The following is a 22,558-nucleotide window of genomic DNA, read 5'->3' as shown; positions in this document are numbered from 1 at the left end:
ATTTTAAGCCGTTTTGGTCTTATCAAGTTTTAAAATTTTAGAACACATATTACTTAATTCAAGACGAAACCCTAGCAGTGAAAGGGGCAAGGTGGCTGAGGCAAAACTATAGCAGTGAGGGTTGCTTGTGAGAGAGGTGGAGGTGTGGGAGGCAGCGAAAGGGGCGGCGTGGGCTCCTCTATTCTCTTTAACACATATCGAGGGTTAATGAGTACAATGAGGGTTAGAGCAAAACTCTAGAGTGAAGACATGGCTGAGGCGAGGTGGGTAGGCAGGCATGGATGAGATCTGCTGATTTGATATTTAGATTAGATTAGATTGTAATTAAATTACTATTTTAGTCTATATGAGGAGCTAGAAAGTAATGTAAATAATTTTGTAAATATTATTTTATCAATAAAAATGTGAAATGATAATTGCCAACTCATCCTAAAAAAAAACTACGAATAAAAATTAGATCAAATTTAATCTGATGTCAATCAAACCACTTTGCATTTTATATTATTTTCTTATTGGTTTCAAAGATGATCAGTCTCAGATGAAAAACATGTCTTTCTGTACTCATACCAATATTTAAAGTTTTACGAGGGGGTAATTGTATAATCTTATCACAACTTAAAAAGTTTTAAACTTTGAAAGGTTGAGTTGGCAAAATCTCCTTAATAAAGTACTCTCAATTTTTTACCATTTTTTGTTGCTTCTTCGAGATAAACAAATAGGCTGAGACAGAGAGAGAGAGCAGTTCCAGGGTGGGAACCGGGAAACCATGGAAATGCTAAAACTGGGAGGAGAGAGAAACGTTTTCTTCATTTCCCCTCGTTGACCTCTCTTTTTCCAGATAATAACCACAATGCCCCTCTTCACAACTCCATTTATAGCAATATCACACACAGTTAAACCCAGAAACAACTATCCTTTTTGACATTGACACATATATACTAGAGATATATAGATAGAAAGAGATGAAAAGGAAAAGGGAAGAAATTGAAAAGGGAAGGTCAGAAATAATGCTAGCAATGGAAGAGATTTCTCTGGTTAATGATAGGAAAGATAGAGCTAACAACAAGATTGCAACTCTGCTTTTGCTAACTGTCTCCAAACAGCTGCTTCGGGTTCTCGGTTAGTATTTCTTGGAAAAAAAATTCTCATTGCAGTGAATGCTATTTGTTGTTTATTGGTTATAAGTAGTATAATTTTGGTTAGCATTTGGGAATAACTACAGATAACTGATATTCTGATAACATTCTGGTACCAGCATATATATGCCCAAAATATATTAATGATGATATTCTGATAACATTCTGGTACCAGCATTTGGGAATAGCTATGGACAACTGATAACATATAGGAACTCATTTATATGCCCAAAATAAAATAAATGATGGTATAACTATACCTTGTATAGTAAGAATATAAAAGGGCATTTTGAGGTAATGAATTGTTGCTAAGAGGTACCCAAATTGGAATTAAGGAGCAATTTTGGTTCATTTGGGTAGTTTAGACTTGGTAATGGTACAACTAGGTCAATTTAATTGTGCATGTCAATGGTAGATATGAGATATGGATCAAATTTTGTCTCTCTTAATTGGGAATAAATATTACTGGTAATACCAGAAAATTTACAGTCTGCATTTGCCTAGTTTTTAAGATGGTGTCCAGTACATGTATATGCATAGGTACTTACCATGTAATTTGTGATTAAATTAAAAATTTGCATCTAATTATGGGAAAATGCACTGAAAGAGTGTTCTGATTTTGTATCCTTTTCAAGCAGCCAAAATAACAAGCGAAATAGAATTTTTAAGAGAGCATGATAAGTAGATATGATTTACAAAATTACAACTAGTTTGATTTAGTACTTTGTTATATGTATCATACGAAAGAGGATCAGGACATTTCTAATTTCATTTTGAAAATTTGCTTTTTAAGGAAATGATGAATTCCTTAAAAAGACTGACAAAAGAATTTTTCCAACCGAATATGATCCCAAAAATTATATTATGACAAATACAATCCATAAAAAGGCTTGCATGCATGCTTGTAGTATACTGTTATTGTTAAACTCAAATTTCTTAATCCTATCGATTTGAATGTATACACTTTGTATCAAGATTTTATTACCAGTACATTTTTGTCTCTAATTAGATTAATGCAAACATGAATTCATAATAAATGCTGCTTCTAATCTTGATTTTATGACCCCCTCATTTTAGTGGGTAAATAATTTTCTCCACTCTTTGCCATGTTTCCAATTGCTTAGAGGCGCTTAATTTTGAATTGTAGATAGCTTTGAAATTTTGGTTGACTTTGGCTTGATAATTTATTTATTTCTTTTAAGTTTGGTAATTAATTAAAAACAAATAGTTTCACCCAATGAAGATTCTTTGAATCCTTATATACTTAAACTATGCTTCCATTTATTTGTTTTATTTGCTATTTTTTGTCTTACTAAAATCCTCCAATCCAGCAGAGCACTGTAATGTAATATACTTTTTTAATTATCTTCAGTTGAAATTAATTAGTAGTTTCCCAGTATAAACTAATGAATAATTCCTTTTGATGTCTACCCTTTGTTGTTATTATAAAGGAGTTTAGATAAATATTTTTTCAAATTTTCTTGGTTGTAGATAAGATTGGGCCCACATTGTTTGTCTTGAGGCAAGACATAAATCAAAATATTCAGGTAAATCTTCCTTTTTGAATAAAGGCACCAATCATTTTCACTACTTCTGTAGCATTTATGAAAAATATGTTTTGTCTTGAAATTTTTTTAAAATGTCAAATTTAACAAGCTACATGTTATTAAAAATCAGAAAATATATAATATCAGACTTAGAGTACTAGCACAAATTAACCTTTAATTAATGTAGAGAATAGAAGACTTTAAATCAGAAGACAAGTCTAGAAGCGCGAGTTTGACAGAGATAATTACGAAAGAAACTGACGAAGGCACTGAACGGAAGGCAAATAGCTGCACTAAAGCTACTATCTGGCTGACTAGGTAAAATAAAAGATAAAATACATTTTTTGTATTTTTGGGAAGTAATAAAAGCTATTATTGAATTAACAAAGAATGATATACAGCAAAATTTAAGAATGTATACCCGGTCAATATGATTGATTTCTTGGTAGAGAAAGCACAGGATTCTAATTCCAATAATGAAATTTAATCAGAGAAGCAAGAGATGAAGGATAATTTAAAAAAAATCAATTAATAGCCTGATATGACCAAAAACATTGAATCTAGAAACAATTCATCTTAAAAGTGGTTTAAAAACTGACGAGATGTGGTCTCTGTTTTTTCAGATTTTAAATTCTTAATCTCTATTGACTGGCATGATAATTATTTGCTACATTAGCTTTGAGTTCAATATTGTATTCAAGTTCAACTGCACATTCTTAAAAAGCCCCTTACATTTCTCAAAATATTATTTTGATCATGTTCTCACATTGTGGTACCTTGATGGAAATAGGTCAATAAATTTCGTCGTAGCTTTGTTGGAGACCCTAATTAACAGTCCTGACCTAACCCTAGAAGAGGTGGTAGAAGAAGCGTATAAAAATACACTAAAACCATGGCATGGTTGGATTTCCATGGCCGCATACAAGGTATAGCTTTCTGTTTTTTTTTTTTTACCTTCAGTGCCTCAGTGTTATATTACTGTATTCTTAGTAAGAAAAACATGCTAATTATTACATCAGTTAATTTTTTTTTTTGACATTTAAGTTTTCATTCCTATATTAAAATTTTAAAAATGACGTAAATCATATCTATTTGTTTTCTTTTCACATTTAAGTTTTACATTTTGAGTTATTAAAATTTTAAAAATGGTGGCACGACGAAGGCACAAAAATGGAGGCATTTGAACCCTACACTTATATTATATGCCTTTTGAAATACATTAAATTTTCTCTGAGCTAATTAGTGTACTTAGTTTTCAAATGAAAGGTGGCATTGAAGCTAATTCCAGAGAGAGAAAATTTTATAAGCTTGTTACTAGGGAAATGCCAAGATTTTGATGATTTGAAAGATGATATAAGGAGCATGATCTCTATGCTTCAACCTCTCCTTGATGAAATGAATTCCATTTTGGTATGTAAATTAAAATACCCTATTTCTTATTACTTAAATCTTTTCCTGATTATATTTTGATATGCTTTTTTTATGTAAAAATATATCCAGGTGAAGCATGAATTGGAGAAGATAAAATCTATATAGCTCTCCAATTTATTTTTAAAAATCAAGGGATTGTATAACTGTACATAGAATCTCAGACTTAATTATAAATTTTGAAGTAGCCTAGTATTTTGTTTTTCATCAAAAAAAAGCCTAGTAGTTTACTGATCCATCAAATGTAAGTGGGTTCCTCCTTGTAACATATTTTACAGTATCAGATTTGTAAATTTTACAATAGGGAAGGACTTCTGTTTAATTTTTTTTTTATCATGTCAAATCCAGCTTATTACATTACAGCCTCTGTTTTTACTGGCTGTGAATGAACTCTGTATGAACACAAGATTAAACTATGCAACCAAACACAGAAGCTCACCAGCTGACAAATCTGTCCCTAGTGTTCTGTTATGTTTTGGGTGGTGCATCTATTTTCTTATACATCTTTATTTTTACCAGTACTGTAATTCTACACATCTCTGTACTATAACTCTGTATCAATGAAATGTTTTGTACTTGCTTAATTTAAAAATTCTATAATATTGGAGAAAGTTAACAGTTATAATACTTTGATTAGTTTACACTTTACAGCTCACATGCACTAGGTCTAGGGTGGTGCAGAAAGTTAACAATTATAATACTTTGATTGGTAGATTGTGGTAAGTACATTAACTGACAGGTACTGGCGTACAGTACTGCACTAGGATAGGATCATAGGATAAAAAAATTCACTAGCTAGCGATCGAATTGACGGTTACTCAGCTTCTAAGAAGTCAATAGTCAAGATCTAACATACAATAGAAAAAGAGGAGGGTTCAAATGCCTCCATATTTTTGTGCCTCCATCATGTCTCTATCTTTCTCCATCATTTTCTAAGTTCAAATAGTCGATCCGAACCGCTCAACCTAACCTCCATACTAAAATATGTTTGGAGACCAAATTTTATATTTTTAGGAATTTTTTTACTATTTTTTTAGATAGGTACAAAAATATTGTTTTTAGATGGTTCAGATTTACTGATTTTGTACCTATCTAAAAAAATAGTAAAATAATTCCTAAAAATATAAAATTTGGTCTTCAAACATATTTTAGTATGGAGATTAGGTTGAGCGGTTCGGATCGACTGTTTGAACTTTGAAAATGATAGAGAGAGATGGAGGCACAAAAACATGGAGGCATTTGAACCCTCCTCATAGAAAAATATAATACAAAACATGCTCTTTCCACCATTCATGGTCATTTGTAGCATTTTAAGATATTCAAATTCAAAATGTAGCACCCAAATTTGGAAAACTAATTAGATTAATGCAGAAATGCACACTAGCTAGATCTGCGCTTCACTCGAGGCTTGTCTGAGTTATATTTTATTAGAAAATTCATGTTTTGAAAAGATACATCAATGTTTGAAAGAAACAGAGACTGAATTTGCGCTTTAATCAGAGTGAAACACAGACTGGATATGCACTTCACTCAGAACGAAACACAGACTGAATATGCGCTTCATGTTTTATTTCTTTTATTTAAGCAGAATACTTATATATACAAACAAATACAAAGTCTGCTGTTGCACTTCTTATGTGCAGAGGCGGAGCCAGGATTTTCGACAGGGGAGGCAAAAAAATATTGAATTAGATTTTAATAGCTTATCGGATTTAAATCCATTAACTAATTAGGTACTCGATAAAAAAACAATGCTTTGACTTATATTTTTCAATACTCTGAATCGTAATTTCTAATGTTTTAACTTATAATTCAAGAAATTCATTTTTATTTTAACACTAAATTTAATCGAATTATAAATCAAACATTTAGAAGGGGCAAAAAAAATTTTAGAGGAGGCAAAGTCGATCAGTATCGATAGATCATCACTAAAACCGAAATCCAAGGGGGAGGGGACTGCAGCAACCCCCCCCCCCCCCCCCCCCCCACACACACACACACACACACGCCCACCCGGGGTCTATGCTAGGTGCGGCCCTGCTTATGTGTTTGTTTCATGTGGCTAAGCAACCAAAGGTCCGAAAGCATAGTGCCATGATTCGGGTATAATTGCATTTAATTTGCGTATAAAACGTTTTTTTGATGTTTCTGAATCGAACTCCGAATAAAACGCAAAAAACGTATAATATGTTTTATTCGCAAATAAAACGCGAGTCACGTATTATTCGCAAGAAAATCGCGAAAAAAACGCCAAATATTTTTTTTGCTGGGTTTTTTTGGAATTTTTTTTTCTTTTTGCTAACTTATTGTACCAAATTATACCCAAATCACGAATTTTTGAACTTGCCAAACTGAACCCAAACTTTTCATTTATCACTATGTCCAAAAGGACCACTAACACTTGGAACAGCTTTTGCAATACCGATAGCTACACCGTGATTACCACGGAAGATCAAGACATCATTTTTAAAATGCATTATGTATATATATCAAACTCCACAACAAGAGAAGTAGCAGAGGAATTAACCAGTTTGCTCAGCATGTAACCCCTTGCCAATCTGAACTTCCCTATGCCACCTACTATGTTCCGATCCGACGGTCCCGATGCCTTGATCACGCCTAATATTTTTACTATTTTTTAAGACAGGTAGAATATCACTTGATTTAAAGATTCTAGGCCATTCAAAACTTGGGTTTTTCTCCTCTTGAGTGATTTTTTGTTGAATTAGGTAGTGATTTTTTTTTTTTGTGAATCTGCTAAATCGAATGTGTGTCGAGAATGTTTTAATTCATTAGCTGAATTTGGGAAATTATGGGCTCTATATTGCTGTCAAAAATGTTGATTAGAATTTGAATCTTGGGTTATCCCATATCTATTTTTACCATCATATTGTCTATTTTTTGTTTCTGAAAGAATTGTTCATAATCCAGATCCGGCTACGATTCTAATTAATATTATAATTAAAGCTTTAACCGTTTTCAAAATCTATCAAATAAATCTCAAATCAAGCAGTAAAAAATGATAAAAAAAATGAAATAAATTACCCTTTAAGGCTGTACCTGAAACCATTCCAACAATAAAATCCAGTTTTACTTTTCAGACCTTTTTTATATTTAATCAATGGATGTACTAAAGCTAGAGAGAATTACAGAAAAACGGGGACTTATACAGATCTCTAATCATGCATCTTCACAAATTTCCTTCATGAATTCATAAGGCAGCTAGCCTTAAATAAATTAAATCGAAATATTAAATTTATGGCCCATGCGCTTGTTAGAAAACCCAGCAAGACCATTTTAATTTCTATGCCATCCTATATATGCTTTGATTTCCAAGTTATATATATGATGCCTAATTAATTTCTGCTCACGTTATGATCTTCTTTCATATGGTTATCAATTAGCAAGATCTGAGGTACAATTTTGAAGGCTCACCAATTAAGTTGTTATATATATCGGTTTGAACGGTTTGGATTCACTGCTTCAAGTCTATTCGATAGGTTTTGGAGTTGGTGTTATATAGACTGAAATGACACTGATGTTATACTAGCCAGACTCTGTAATCTTTACATATTAGTAATAAAATACTTACGGATCGAGTTATTAAACTAAAAAAAGAAAATTATGAACTTCAAGGAAAGTTACCTGATACCTTTTGAGGTTTCTCATTCTAAGGAAAATAAGTTGGAAAGTTGCTTAAAAAAAAATTGAAAATGAATGAGGTCAATTAACCTCATTCATTATATATGGATTCGCCTCTGTATATAGCTCTCCAATTTATTATAAACATCAGGGAATTGTATAACTGTACATATATAGAATCTCAAACTTAAATTATAATTTTGAAGTAGCCTAGCCAGTTGCTTGTCGATCCATCAATTTGTAAATTTGGTGGGTTTTCTCCATGTAACATATATTTACAACATCAGAATTGTTAATTGTGCAAAAGGGAAGGACTTCTCCGCTTAATTCTGTATAATTTTGTTGTGCATGTCTCCAGCGTATAATTATATTACAGTTACAGCATCCGAGTCTTAGGGTATTTATTGGCTTGGTTCAGTTAAAATTGAATTAAAATTTGATTTGGTTTTCAAATATATAATTAAACTAATCAAATTAAATTTGCCAACCGAATAATAACAAAAATAAAATAATCAAAGTAAAATTTATTTGTTTGATTGAACCGAAACAAGAAAAATTAAGTTTTAAAAGATCAAAATTCAAAACTCAATACATACATAAATACTGTTTAATAATCGTAGAAATAAATATGAATATATTAGTTGTTGGAGGAGGCTTCAAATGCATCCTACCTTTTATATCTCATTATGCCTCATATCTTATATCTCTGTTTTTAATATTCAAACTGTCGATCTGAACTGTTTAACATGATATCTCTATTAAAATATACTTGAAGATCAAATTTTATATTTTTTTGTAACTTTTTTACTATTTTCTTAGATAGATATAAAATCGCTATTTTTGAATAGTCTAGAAACAACGATTTTATACCAACTTAAAAAAATATAAAATTTTGATTATGTTGAATTGTTCGGATCAATAATTTGAACTTTGAAAATAAAGATATATAATGTGAGTTACAATGAGGTATTTGAATCCCCTCTAATTGACATTACAATGAGGTATTTAAAATTTGTCTTTATTTTATATCTAAAATCAAAGCATAGATTTAAATCATATAGAGTTCGGCCTTTTCGATTTTGAAAACCACCACCGACCCAAATATAAATAACTGAAGAAATTTAAGAATTCAATTCAACCGTTACATTTAAACCTAAAAATCAGACCATTTAATTTAAACTAGCTTAAACTGTTTTCGGTTAGATTGAAAATCAAATAAATCAGATCCAATGAATTCACATGAGTACATATCCCCCCAGGTACCGGAGGTGCAATTGAAAATAATAGACATTCAGATCAATTTCGTTCATATCAAACTCAATTCGGTGCATGTTGAGGCTGTAGGGGGTTGCTTTGAGATTCGTGCCAAGTGAAATGAACGCTCCAGATTCACCACTTGCACCTCATGTACTTGGGGTGATGCGGATTCAATTCACATCCCCTCAGGTTTCCGAACTGAGTACAATTGAATCAGACGGTCCAAAACGGTTCTATTTAACTTGACACGAATCTCAAAGCACAAATGATACTGCCTCCTCAATCATTCAGAGCAAGGACCGGCTGAGAATAAATTTGAACCGTCTGTTTTAATTGTATTGAGTCAGGTACCTGGGAGGATACGGATCCTACTGCAATAGGATAAGATCCACATGTCAACTTCTAAAAGGTCAACAGTCAACATCACAACACCTAAATTATCATACAAAATATAAAAATTCAAATAGAGAGCATCTCCACCAATCATGGTTATTCCATATTTTTTTATTGGAGAAGCAATTTAAAAAGACACAATATTAAAAAATCTCCTGTTGCACTTTCTCATGTGTCATTTCGTGCAGCTGTTTTTTTTTTAAAATAGAACTTTTTTAAAAAATTTAATATAACAAGCACTATACGTGGGAAAGTTATAAAAAAAGATTCTACCGTTCTCTAGGATCGGTGGAGACAAAAAAAACAATTTTCTCCACCGATCACAAAAAACTTCACATTTATCACTATTAATGGTCCATTGGGTAGATCCTTAGGGATCGATAGAGGAAATATTTTTTTGCCTCCACCGAGGTGGAGTCTTTTTTTATAATTTTACTGCAAACAGTGTTTATTATGTTAAAAAGATTAAAAACAGTTCTATTTAAAAAAAAAAAAAAATTCGTGCAGCTTAGCTACACCGTGATTACCACAGAAGATCAAGACACATCATTTTAAAAATGCATTATGTACATATCAAACTCCACAACTATAGTAGTAGCAGTGGAGTTAACCAGTTTGCTCAGCATGTAACCCCTTGCAAATCTGAACTTCCCTGTGCCACCTATTATGTTCCGATCCGACGGTCCCGATTTCTTGATCACGCCTAATGTAGCCAATGAGCTGCCGTTGTACTCCCCGGCCGTGAAAAAGAAGTTTATTGCAGTTAGACCTTGTGATCCATCAAGTGCAGCATGAACACCCATTCCCTATGATAAAAAAAGTAAAAAAGAAAAGAAAAAGAGAATGATTCTGTCAAGAAATTTAATTTAATGTGCTCTACTAATCAACTTGCATATATGCATTTCAGAACTAAAAGTACCTCGTAACATAAATTTGAAAAGACCCCAAAAAAAAAAAAAAAAAATTAATGAAGAAGATTGAATCCTATTGATCTGATTAAATTTCCAGTGCAACAAAAAAAACCAGGATTTTTATTTCATACCTGGGCCCCACCAATCAGAGTAGAGTCAGGCTGGGGCCCAACACGTAGAGTGTTATCGAACAAGTTGATGTCGCCGAAGGTAGTGTTGTGGTGGAGAGTGGCGGATGTGACGACTGTTGAATTCGGTCCTGAATCTACCTCATGGAAGTAGAAATGCAGATGTGTTAACTTTTCAGTTGGAGAAGTCGGCGTTGAGGCGGAGATAACAGTGGCTATAAAGAGGAGGTAGCACAAGGTTGCTTGTGTTGGCATGATTTAGAAGAGAGAGCTTTCATTTGTAACTTTCTTATGTTTTATATAAAGATGAATTCAATAGGATATGACTTGAGACTTAAGAGAGAGACCTCCTAACAGATGATTGTTGTGTAGTCAATGTTGCATGAGGCTATTTTGATGAACTTAATTGAAAACAGTTTGAGATTCTTTGAATTGAAATTATATTACATGACATAATATCAATTCACCCAATCTCGGTCCAGAAATTAGGAGAACTTGGGCAATTATGGGCTCTAAAGCTGTAATATCAATTTCCAGATCTGTTTTTACAATCATTCTATCTATTTTTGTTTCTGTGAACGCATTATTCATAATTCATCATTACATATTATTATTTAGAAAAGGAAGCAAGTATAGTAAAAGGAAAAAAAAAAAAAAAAAGGTGCAAGTACATTTTCGTATGGAAAAAGGTATAAAAAAGTATGCAAAAAAATGTAAAATTTGACCTCCAAGTACATTTTTACTATTATATAAAAAAGTATGCAAGTAAAGTAAAAGAAAAAGATGTGACTCAAGAAATCATTATTTCTCTCTTTTGCAACCAATAATACTTGCGCAGCCATGCAGGGGTTTATGGGAACCTGAAATATGGGACCCACCAACCAGTGACAGTTTCTTACCATGTCAGACACACAAGATCTTTCCTAATTATGCATAACGAATGCGTACTGCATACGCATTCATAGTGACAAAGTAAGGTTATTTTGGTCATTTTTAGCGGAACATGTAGAAGCAAAAGGTATTGGCAATTATTTTCAAGTTTTGTAGGGGTCTATATGCACTTTGTTTCGAAAGGGGCTTGAATGCAAAGTACAAACAACCAAAATGGCATGAAAAATTAAGGGTTATTTTAGAAAAGAGATATTTACTTGAAACTGTTGTGAACAAAATGAGACCTTAACTCAGTACACAGCTTCACGCTAACTCAGTACACAGTCTTGTCCCAGTACCAGTATCATAATTGGGATATGTAAGGTGGTTAATTAGGTTGGATTATAATAGTAGATATTATTTCCCCTTTACTATTTACTGGTAAAGGGCAGGAATTACCCCTTAAAGGGTCTTTTTTCCTATTAATGCAAATTGTCAAAATATGTATATATTTTTACTGATTCCATTCAGAGATATATCTTTTCTCAGTATGGGATAGGGGTGTATCTTAATATGAAGTGTAAATTTGAGGGCTATATCTAATTGGGATAACATATCCTGGCATCAATCTATTTGCAGTACCTACCGTCAAAATTGAAGCTACTATATTTTTTAAACCATTAAATATTAAAATCATTTCATGGGTCATTAAAAGATTTACAAAATGGATCATATTAAATGCATTAACTACCTGAATTAATAGGAAAATTTTCATTATAAATTTATAATACCTTTTTTTTTTTTTTAACTTTTTGTTTTTCCTAACTATGCATAAGTTGTAGTCTAACCATACATATATTATTCAGGAGCATGTAAATACAAGACAATACAAGAAATAGAACAGCTCAGGAAACATATTATAAGTATTTATAACCCCTCTTTGCTTGAAACTGCTCCAAATTAAATTTGATATTACACCAAACTTTACCAGAAACTTATTGTCCTTGATGATATACTGTAACATTGTACTCCACCACAGCATTACCCATCTGATCCATTGTGACCGTCTTGGCGTGAATAAAACCCCTCGCATACCTGAATTTACCGGACCCACCAACCACCGGCATTTCCCGTATCGGGTCAAACACAGAATTACGGCCTAGAACCGCTAGCGTGCTGCCGTTGTTCTCCTTGTCCATGAAGACCAGGTTCATGGCCATTAGTAGGTGTCCCGCTTCGTCACGTGATGCCAGTGCATACAGCCCTTGTGCCCGGCCTATTAAGGCAGATGACGGATCGGGCCCGGCAGTAAGTGGGTCATCCATCATGACCGTGGCCCCAAATCCAGTAGTGGAGGTGTTGGTGCCCGGTGCTTGGGCTACACGAACTGCTGTCGGGTTGTTACCGGAGGGTATGTCATGAAAGTAGAAATGAAGGTGTGTTTCGGTTTCGGCGCCATTGATTAGGGTTAAACTTACTATTGAGAGATGGAAAATGAGAAAGAGTGTTATGATTTTGGGGCATGAAGACATGATTAATTTGCTTGAAAGTTGAAATGCTGATAAGAGAAATGGTTTTGGTTGTTTGAACTTTGAAGCTAAAAAGGAGGTGAGTAGCGTTTGGTTGGTTTAGATTCAAGGAAAGAGAGAACCAAAGGAGAACTAAAAACAAATTAATAAAGTTGTTTGTAGTAGGTGAATTGAAAAGGAAAGGCAATTTGAATTATAACGAAGTCAAGGATTAGTGTTTCTAATTCAATTGTTAAAACCATATAATGAGATCCAATTTATGGTCGGTAAACAACTTTGCAGTAGTACAAGTTAAATTTAAACTAACAATGCATGCAAGTGCGCTATAATCAACACAAACAGAAAGGGAAGATGCCATAAAAGTCAAAAAAGAATCATGATTTGGTTTGTTCACCTACTAAAGTTGGTTAATTAAGGCTTAGCCAACTTAGCATTATATTGGCAGAAACATCAAATCAGGAGAATTGACTTGCGTAATTAGAACCGTTAGATGTTTATCAAATAATGAATCTTGAATAAACTAATATAAATTATGATCAAATGGTCACGTGAATCATGTGAGTCGCGGTACGTTTGAGCACAGTGTGAATTCCATGATGTGACCATTTGCATGTCTTGACCACCTCTTAAGTTTCTTAACATTTTGGTGACATGAAAAATTAACTTGATTATAGCACGGCACAGCACAGCACGATACGTTTTTCCACTCTACATATCTTTCTTTGACATACTGATTTGAAACTTACTGTAATGAACTAAATTTTTTTTATATGATTAACCGTATAATAACAAAATCAAGAGAAGTTAAATTATCCAGAAGAAATCAGGATATTATGTTTACAATTTTATTTAAATAAAGTGAAATGACATAATTTTAAATAACATTGCTTTATTTTTCTATACTATTAATTTAGTCAATTCACAAAATCATTTAAATTGAGCTATATTATTAATTAATAGTCTTTTACTATGTTAACTTTTAACTACATTTGTGTTTATTGTATAAGGAGTGTTCAAAACTTCAAATGCTTCTATTTTTATGTCTCTATCATACCTTTATTTTTTTTAATGCCAATAATTTTAAATTTAGAACTAAAATATCAAAATAAAAATGTTAGATTCGATCTATATCATTTTCTCTATACACAAAAACTTTTACAACATTTCAACTTTGTTTCTATTGATATCAAGAGCATGCAAAAATACATCGATATAGTTAAATTATGGACATTGAATTTTCAACTTATTGATTCAAATAAAAACAAAACTGTAATAAATTTTTTATTTATTTGAAGATACAATAATATAGATCATAATTTTATCTTGACATATAAATTTAAAAATTGAAGGCATAATAAAAGCAAACAAAATAGAAGAATCCTCCTCTTGTTCTATATATATTATGTAATAAAAGGTAGAACTACTTAAAAAAAAGAGAAGGTGAAACCAATTGAAGTATAAGGAACAATTTATAATCTAATTAAATCTCATGGAGAGTTTGATGGTGGCTTATCTTTTGGCGTAATTGGTTCTTCCGTACCTTGTGACCCAATTTGGTTATTAGCTAGATAGTCACAATCGTTACAGGTGGAATGAATTATCATGAAAAGTGATAGTGTGCATGGGTCAATCCATTTTTCAGTTTTTTCATATATTTAATCAATGATCTAACTTTTTTTTTTTTTTCCTGTTCTGTTCTTTTCATAGTATTTTCTTTTAATAGTAGCAGGGACGAGCAAACATTGTTAAGTCTATCGTTTTGAAGTCATTAATTATCTTGAGCTGATAGAGTATTAAAATAAATTATTTATGTACATTCTTTTCCAAATTAGGACAAGAATTTCGGCATCTGTTTTAACGTTTTTAATGAGACAATTTTATGCAAAATTCGATTAATTGGTATATAACAATTGATTTTTTGACGGTGCCATTTTGGTTACATACTATTTTTTATTTTTGGTTACATACTATTTTTTATTTTTTGTAAAATTTGATCTCTGGCTTTTTAACTAGATTTTCTTTTTTTGGGGATTATATCTTCGGAAAGAAAAGATGACATGGACCTATCATGGATGAATGGCTACAACAAGTTATCACAATCATTTTCTATATTTTTAAAGTCCAAATCATCGATCCAAACCGTTATATGTGATCTCTACAATAAAATGTGCTTGGAGACCAAATTTTATATTTTTTGGATTTTTTTTACTATTTATTAAGATGGGTACAAAATTCAATGGTCTGAATTTGACTACTTTTTGTATCCATCTTAATAAATAGTAAAAAAAAAAAATCCAAAAAATGTAAAATTTGGTTTCCAAGCACATTTTATTGTAGAGATCACATCTAAGGATTTGGATCGACGATTTAGACTTTAAAAATGTAAAAAATGATTGTGATGACTTGTTGTAACTCAAAAATTATTGTAACTTGATCCCTCCTCATATCTCTCTCTCTCTCTCTCTCTCTCTCTCTCTCTATATATATATATATATATATATATGAGTAGAACTAGGGTGCTCTTAAGCTCACCAAAGTTTTGGTGAGCTTAACTTTAAAACTCATCAAATCGATTTCAAACGACGAATCCGAACCGTTAAAACCCGCCTACCTTACGTGTGATACATCTACATGTGAAATTTTTAAACATTCGAATTAATTTAGTATAAAGTCAAGCGGTCAAAATTAGAAGGTTAATAAATTAATTTTAGTGCATTCATTTTTTGAACGTTTTTGACCGCTTAACTTTATACTAAATTAATTCGAATGTTTAAACATTTCATATGTAGATGCATCACACATAAGGTATGTGGGTTTCAACGGTTCGAATTCGTCATTTGAAATCGATTTGATGAGTTTTAGAGTTAAGCTCACCAAAACTTTGATAAGCTTAAGAGTACCCTAGTTCTACTCTATATATATATACATATATATATGTTGGGACAATATAATTTTACATTTTTCACTTACTATCTTTTACATATATTATATGCATATTTGTATTTCAAACACATGAATTGCATTTCCTACATGTAATATGTATGTTTCCTAGTATTATTTTAGATAATATAAACATACATTAATTCATGCATGTGATGCTTTTATTAGTCAATTACTTATCCGGTCCAACATACACTTGAAATAAAATAAAATATTTTTTTTTTCTTAAATAGATAAAGCTATTAAATTTAATTTAGAATTAGTTTAAAAATAAAATTGTCAGCTGAATTTATTTATTTTTTTTTTTTGAAAACTTGGTGGAAGCTACCAAGATTGTATATAGATGTAATTAATACAACATTTCCTATCTTAATACATCATACAAATATATAAAAACATTAAGTAATAATGAAATTCCTTCTTCTATGCTGTTCTTCTAGCGTCTGCTGTGCCAATACCGGCCCCAAAGAACAGCTTCTTCATTTCCCCTAGCTGCCACAATCCTAGTTGGCAACTTTGAATTACGGAAGATTACTTCATTTTCATTCCGTTGTCTCCACAAAGACAAAGACAAAGACCACAAGACTGCCATAAATGCCGTAGTCCAAACCTTTTGTGAATGCCCTGTATAACTGTATTGTGACAGTAATGTCTCCATGATGCATCCAAGTTGACTCCACCGAGTGGCCGTAGTTTACCAGTAGCTGAAATTTTTGGAAACATAGGGAGGGGCCAACATGGTAACTGCTAAACTTTTGAGACTAAAATAATAGAAATAGTGTTGTAAGAAATGTATATGAAAAAAAATAAATGAAGTCATAAACCAATGAAAAAACAGCATAAGACGAATAAAAAAGATCAAAATTTACACGTAAACCAAAGTATTTAATGAAATCAGGCACTCGATCTAAAGGCATCCGTTGCGGCATCTAGTGTGTTAGAAAGAAGCATTGCGATAGTCACTGGGCCCACACCACCTGGCACAGGTGTAATTGCAGAGGCCAGCTTCACTGCCTCGTCGAAATGGACATCTCCAGTTAAGCGGTACCCATGCTCGCTATCAGAATCCTTGTAACATAAAAAAATAAATGAGTTGAAATTGCAGCAAAACCTGTGAAAAAATTAACAACCAAAAAAGGAAAGAATGTGCAAAATGAAAAATGAGTCAATTGTGTTCAATTGGCTGGTACCGGTACTAGACCTGATTTGGTGCAGCATGAAACTGGCACACAACTTCATATTATACCTCAATAGGATTGGTACCGACATCAATTACAACAGCGCCTCTCTTTAACCAGCTGCCTCTGACAAGATTGGCGACTCCGGCTGCTGAAATTACGATATCGGCCTCACGTGTTATTTCTTCTGGGTTGGGAGTGTACGCATGAACTATGCTCACTGTTGCATGATGTCTCTGAAAAAATGATCAAAAGAAATGACTATTTAAAGCAAATCACAGCATATGTTGTACTATATTTTGCCAATTGCACCCAACTTTTCTTACATTTTCTCCTATCACCACAAAAATTAGTCAGAATATTGCAAAACATCCACTTAGATCAATTGGATAAAAAATGCATTTTATTTTATATATTGACAACTTTGCCCCTCTCCGCAACAATACATGTTATTTTCGATAACCAAGAAAATGTAGTAATTTTGTACTTGCCTATACCTCCGACGGTCTTGCAAATAGAAGTATTTCGGGTAAGTTTGTGTGCAAAAAAAGAGGGAACAATAAATAGATACCTGTAGAAGTAAGGATGTGGGGAGGCCAACGACCTTGCTTCGTCCGATGACAACAGCGTGTTTCCCCATGAGTTCGATCCGGTACTGTAGTAACAACCCAACACATGCCTTGGCAGCGCACGGTATGAAAAGGGGCTTCCGGGGCCGCAATGCAAGATTACCAACATTTAATGGGTGAAACCCGTCTACGTCTTTCTCTATGCTAATGGCCCCTAGTATTCTCTCTTCATCCATGTGCTGAATTCACAAACAGCTATTATTTAGTTTAGTTTGTTATTTTAATGGAAGGAAATAAAAGGTGAACAGAGTGGTTATATCACCAAATTGCAAAAGCCCCAATCCCTGCTCTCCTGGTCCATGTATCCTATATAACTCAAGAATTTATAAACCACTTCTTTTTTAATTAAGGAGAAATTAATGAATTATTAAAATCTTATGGCTGCATTCATTAAATGCAAATTTTAAAAGCCCAAATTTTCACATTTCTCAAGTCTCATCGGTTAACTTAATTGCAGAGAAGCCGTAATTTATTAAAAGGCTGCAAAATGTTACTTGGAAACACTGTTCGAGTAGAAAACTAATCATTTCAATTCAAAGGCTTATTATCTGAATAGTCTTTATCGATGTAGAGGCTTTTTGCAATTTATAATGGCAAAAACAAAAACAATGAAGGAAACAAGAATGAACAAGGAATGTAGCTCATGAATCATGGTACGGGGTGAAGATATTGACGGAGCAGTTTTTAATTCATGTAGTGCATAGACAATAGAATCAAACCAGCACTGTCAAAAAAACAAAACAGACATCGCAAAATATGACTACTCGTGCGCTGCATGAATTAAAATCTGCTCTTTTAAAATGTTTATCCCATAGATAGAGCTTCTTGAAACGAAAGTATACCTGCGGTAAAGGCAGTTGCACAAGGATGCCATGAACAGAGGGGTCTTCATTAAATATTTTAACAGACTCTACTACTTCCTCATCTGAGCATGAATCAGGTAATTGCGCCACTAAAGACCTTATTCCCACCTCATTGCATGCCTTTATTTTGTACCTCACATAGCTCTGAGAGTCTCTCCTCTGCCCGACTAATATCACTGCCAATCCAGGGACCTTCCCATAAGAGCTTTTTAAATTTCGGACTGTTTTGGAAATTTCTGATCTTATTTCCTCGGCAATTGATTTACCATCAATTATAGTTGGTGGTGCATCATGGTTGACTACAAGATCAAAAGTTTATATAATTAAACAACATAGCCTGCAAAGTGTTCGAGTAAATGCCAAACTAAAAACTCGTCTAACAACAAATGTTCTAGTTAATGCACCATCTCAATTACAATCCCTGTTGCTTCCTAGTTCTATAGTTCACTTCATGTCAATTAAATAATAAAAGGAACAACAAAGAATAACCCAATAGTACTATAGCTCGCAAGGTGTTTGTGTAAATGCCCCACCAAGAAAGTAAAAACCTTTTGAATAAATAAACAGTGCGGTAGCATGTGGATGCAAAGAACTCACCCCCACCTCCTGGTAATGTGCAAGGAGGTACGGTAGAGCTGAGTGGGGTCCAGATGTCAGGGAGATCAGGACCTAATATGGAGCTGCTTCTCTTCTCGGCCTCGGTGTCAACTGTGGCGTGGAATCGGCCAAAGAGGCGCGAGAAGAGAGATGAATATGATGATGAATTTGGCGCCAATTTTTTCTTTAGCAAAGAGGAGGTGAAGGCCCGGCCCCCGGCACCTCTCATCTCTCTCTCTCTCTCTCTCTAATCTACAGTCTGTTTCGGATGTGATAACACTTACCATTAACTACGAGTCCGTGTCCCCTCAGGTACCGGAGGTGCAATTGAAAAATATGGACGGTCTAGATCAATTTCATCCATATCAAACTCAATCCGGTGCCTTTGAGGTTTAGGGGGTCTTCTTAGAGATTGGTGCTAAGTGAAATAAACGGTCTAGATTCACCACTTGCACCTCAGGTACCTGGGGTGATACGGATTCGTTACACTATTTTTATAAATTCATATCACCTAAAGTAACTCAAATTTTGGTTTTAGATCTAAACCGTTTGATATGTATTCCACAACGGCCCGATTGGTCCGAATTCTGATCAGACGTTCCGTCTTCAAACCAATATTTCAGGTACTTCAGAGTACCGGGCCGCAATACACTTTGGGATTCGACCAGATTCGCACTGGATCTGAACTCGCAAGTCGATACTGTAGCGACGCTAACCCATCCAATTTGATTTTGTTGGGCTTGGTCTTGGGCTTGGGCCTGGGCTCAAGTTTTGATAGCTAAACCATCCTGGATTACTTGAAAAAATGACTTGCAATTAAATTACGAATATTTGTAACAAATGAACATCAATGTAATAATGAATATTGAAAGATGATACAATTTTCATAAAAAAAATTCAAACAAATAAGTTAAAATTTGTGAAAGAATCACAGCTATGGTCTAGTAAAAAGATGATACAAATACAAAATTTTGAAATTACAACATTGCATGTGTTATGCAAGGCGAAATCCTAAGTATAGATATGGGTTAGTGTTATTCTTACTCCATCTAAACATTGAATAGCTCAAAAGAATAGTGCTATTCTTGCTCCATCCAAACGTAATATGCTCACAGAATAACACATCTTAAGTGTTTTGATCTTTTTCTAGAAAAGGAATAATGGGCCTCGCTTAGTTCAGGTATTCAGATTCCACAATCAAAATTAACAAATGATTTAACCGGTTTCAACTGTTCACTGGTTTCGAAAAAACCTCCCGATTTTTTTATTTTTTCTAGTGTATTTACTTATTCCGTCTTTTATTTAAACCGACCCGGACTTGGTTCCGCGTCCGGTTTTAATGGCAGCCTTAAAAATCTTGAACCATCTTCTCAAATTTCCAAGCATGAATTCATATGGCAGCGTTAAATAAATCAAATTGAATTAGCATTATGGCCCATGGGCTTTTCACAAAACCCAGTAAAACAAAATTTCTATTTCATAAACCAACCCTGAGTAATGCTTTTATCTGGGCTTCAAATCTTTTGGTCCAGGTTTGCCTCAGTATATTTCCTAACGTTTTCCAAATTATAATGTTACTTGTAAGTAGGGGTGCAAACGGATCGGATAATATCTTACCGTATCCGGATCCGTTGCCGTATCCAAAAATTTAATACAGATATCCGATATCCGAATATCCGTGCGGATACGGATGTGATTTTGATTTTTAATTATCCGTATCTGAATAGTAGATATATATCATACAGTTTAATATATATTATGAAAATATTCATGTATATATCTACATATATCTGATATCCGATCCATATCCGTACGTATCTGTCTAATATCAGATCAGTATCTGTATCCAAAAAATAAAAGCGGATACGGATATGGTTTTACCACTATCCGATCTGTTTGCACCCCTACTTGTAAGAAAGAATGAGGCTATGATACTATGTACACATTGTATTGGTCCGTACTATAGATTAGTATCTTTATTTTTAAAGGTCAGACAGTTTGATGTGAACCGTTCAATATAATTACTATATGAAAATATACTTGCATACTAAATTTTATACCTTTTAGATAGGTAAAAAATAACTACTTTTGAATGGTTTATAATTTTCAGATTAAGTGATTTTCTACTTATCTAAACAAATAGTATAAAAATTCTAAAAAATGGAAATTTGATCTACAGGTGCATTTTCATATGATGAGCATGTTGAACGGTTTAGATCGATAATTTGAATTTTGTAAACGAAAATATTAATCTAAAATACGGACCAATTAATGTGCCGTATGCATTGTATTACTACCATATAGCCTAACTCTTTAAAAAAAGTTGCATGATGCTTTTTGAGGTTTTATTAGTAGTTTAGTACCATTGCCTAACTCTTTAAGAAAAGTTGCATGATGCTTTTTGAGGTTTTGCAATATTGCAAGGCAAATAAGTTGAGAAATTGCTTTTAAGAAAGAGCATTTGGGTCCCTGTCTCTGCATAAACTTTTCTTGAAACAAAATAATCAAAGTGCAATTTAATCTCTCAGTAGATTAACTTGCACGGGTAAATTAATTTTTTTACAAGAAGTAAATTAACTTGCACGGGTAAAATGGTAAATTTTACGTTAGGAACAAAATTAAAACATCTTCTATTCTATATATTTTCTTAATATACATAAAGTAGTTTGAATTATGATATTTCACCAAGCTTTTATAAAAAAGGTCTGAATTCAACAAATTTACTAATTAACTTGATAAAAGTTAATTAGTAATTATATTGAATTAGATAATAGCATTTTGGGTTGTGGGCTATGATATATCTGGATTCACCAATGATACACTAAATCACAAAATGACTAGGTACACGAGAAAAAAAATTGAAATTTTAGAAAATACTTTTGGTACACTAAATTCACACAATTAAGGCAAGTGGTTTGAAGCAAAGGCCTAAAAATAGCCTATTTGGGCCTACCCCAAATGTGGAGAAACTGTACATCAAAATGAACCACTTCAATTAATTTTAGTGCCACATTGTGGACCACTGAAGAAGAAGCACCCCCTTTTTTAGGTTTTCTTCTCATGTTATTTTTGTCTAATAAATTGACAGCATTTGCACTTTGAGTTCCATTGGGATATCATTACTTGGGGTAAAAGAGGAGGTATTGCACAAAAATTTGGGGTAAAGCATGTAAAAATTTCCAACTTGATGCATTAGTTTTTTTTTTTTTTTTTTTTAAAAAAACTTGGTAGTGATAACTTGATGCATTAGCTGGGTATTTAAATTAAAATAATAGTTCCCAAAAACTATGGAATTTTAGTGGGACGCATAATGGGAGATCAAAAGGATTAATACTTCAATTCACACTTTAGAATTTGACTGTTAAAGTCTCATTAGTACCAAAATTCAAATTCACAGCTAATAATACCAAAATTTGGACATCAATATCTATTTTTGCACTTGATATAAACACTTCAAATTTTCAGAAATTTTTATTTTCAACATAAAAAAATAAACCAAAACACCCGTGT

General features: G+C 32.9%; 3 protein-coding genes and 1 pseudogene across 4 annotated transcripts; 1 reads left to right on the top strand and 3 right to left on the bottom strand.

Moving 5' to 3' along the window:
• The first annotated feature begins 760 nt into the window (after positions 1-760).
• On the top strand, positions 761-4,391 carry LOC144547955 (glycolipid transfer protein 3-like). Its single transcript, XM_078296643.1, has 6 exons — positions 761-1,119; positions 2,628-2,683; positions 2,871-3,001; positions 3,474-3,609; positions 3,950-4,093; positions 4,184-4,391. Exons 1-6 carry the CDS (start codon positions 963-965, stop codon positions 4,217-4,219), a joined length of 660 nt encoding a protein of 219 aa, XP_078152769.1. The 5' UTR covers positions 761-962; the 3' UTR covers positions 4,220-4,391.
• A 5,527-nt stretch (positions 4,392-9,918) lies between these two features.
• Positions 9,919-10,710, bottom strand: LOC144548146 (dirigent protein 1-like). Its single transcript, XM_078296846.1, has 2 exons — positions 10,446-10,710; positions 9,919-10,209 (listed from the first exon to the last, which is right to left on the bottom strand). The coding sequence occupies exons 1-2, from the start codon at positions 10,695-10,697 to the stop codon at positions 9,955-9,957; spliced, it is 507 nt and encodes a 168-aa protein (XP_078152972.1). The 5' UTR covers positions 10,698-10,710; the 3' UTR covers positions 9,919-9,954.
• A 1,597-nt stretch (positions 10,711-12,307) lies between these two features.
• On the bottom strand, positions 12,308-12,844 carry LOC144547930 (dirigent protein 2 pseudogene; annotated as a pseudogene).
• A 3,663-nt stretch (positions 12,845-16,507) lies between these two features.
• LOC144548159 (bifunctional protein FolD 2-like) lies at positions 16,508-19,321 on the bottom strand. Of its 2 annotated transcripts, none has more exons than XM_078296866.1 (5): positions 19,049-19,319; positions 18,431-18,750; positions 17,531-17,767; positions 17,028-17,195; positions 16,508-16,849 (listed from the first exon to the last, which is right to left on the bottom strand). In XM_078296866.1, the coding sequence occupies exons 1-5, from the start codon at positions 19,275-19,277 to the stop codon at positions 16,676-16,678; spliced, it is 1,128 nt and encodes a 375-aa protein (XP_078152992.1). In that variant the 5' UTR covers positions 19,278-19,319; the 3' UTR covers positions 16,508-16,675. The 2 variants fall into 2 exon arrangements, with proteins under 2 accessions (XP_078152992.1, XP_078152993.1); XM_078296867.1 differs by having other exon boundaries at positions 16,676-16,849; positions 16,983-17,195; positions 19,049-19,321.
• Between the last annotated feature and the right edge of the window lie 3,237 nt (positions 19,322-22,558).

Source organism: Carex rostrata, chromosome 32 (genome assembly GCF_964058835.1).
Source record: "Carex rostrata chromosome 32, lpCarRost1.2, whole genome shotgun sequence".
Lineage (NCBI taxonomy): Eukaryota > Viridiplantae > Streptophyta > Magnoliopsida > Poales > Cyperaceae > Carex > Carex rostrata.
Note: the sequence above shows the minus strand (reverse complement) of the source record. Positions and strands in the feature narration are given on the sequence as shown.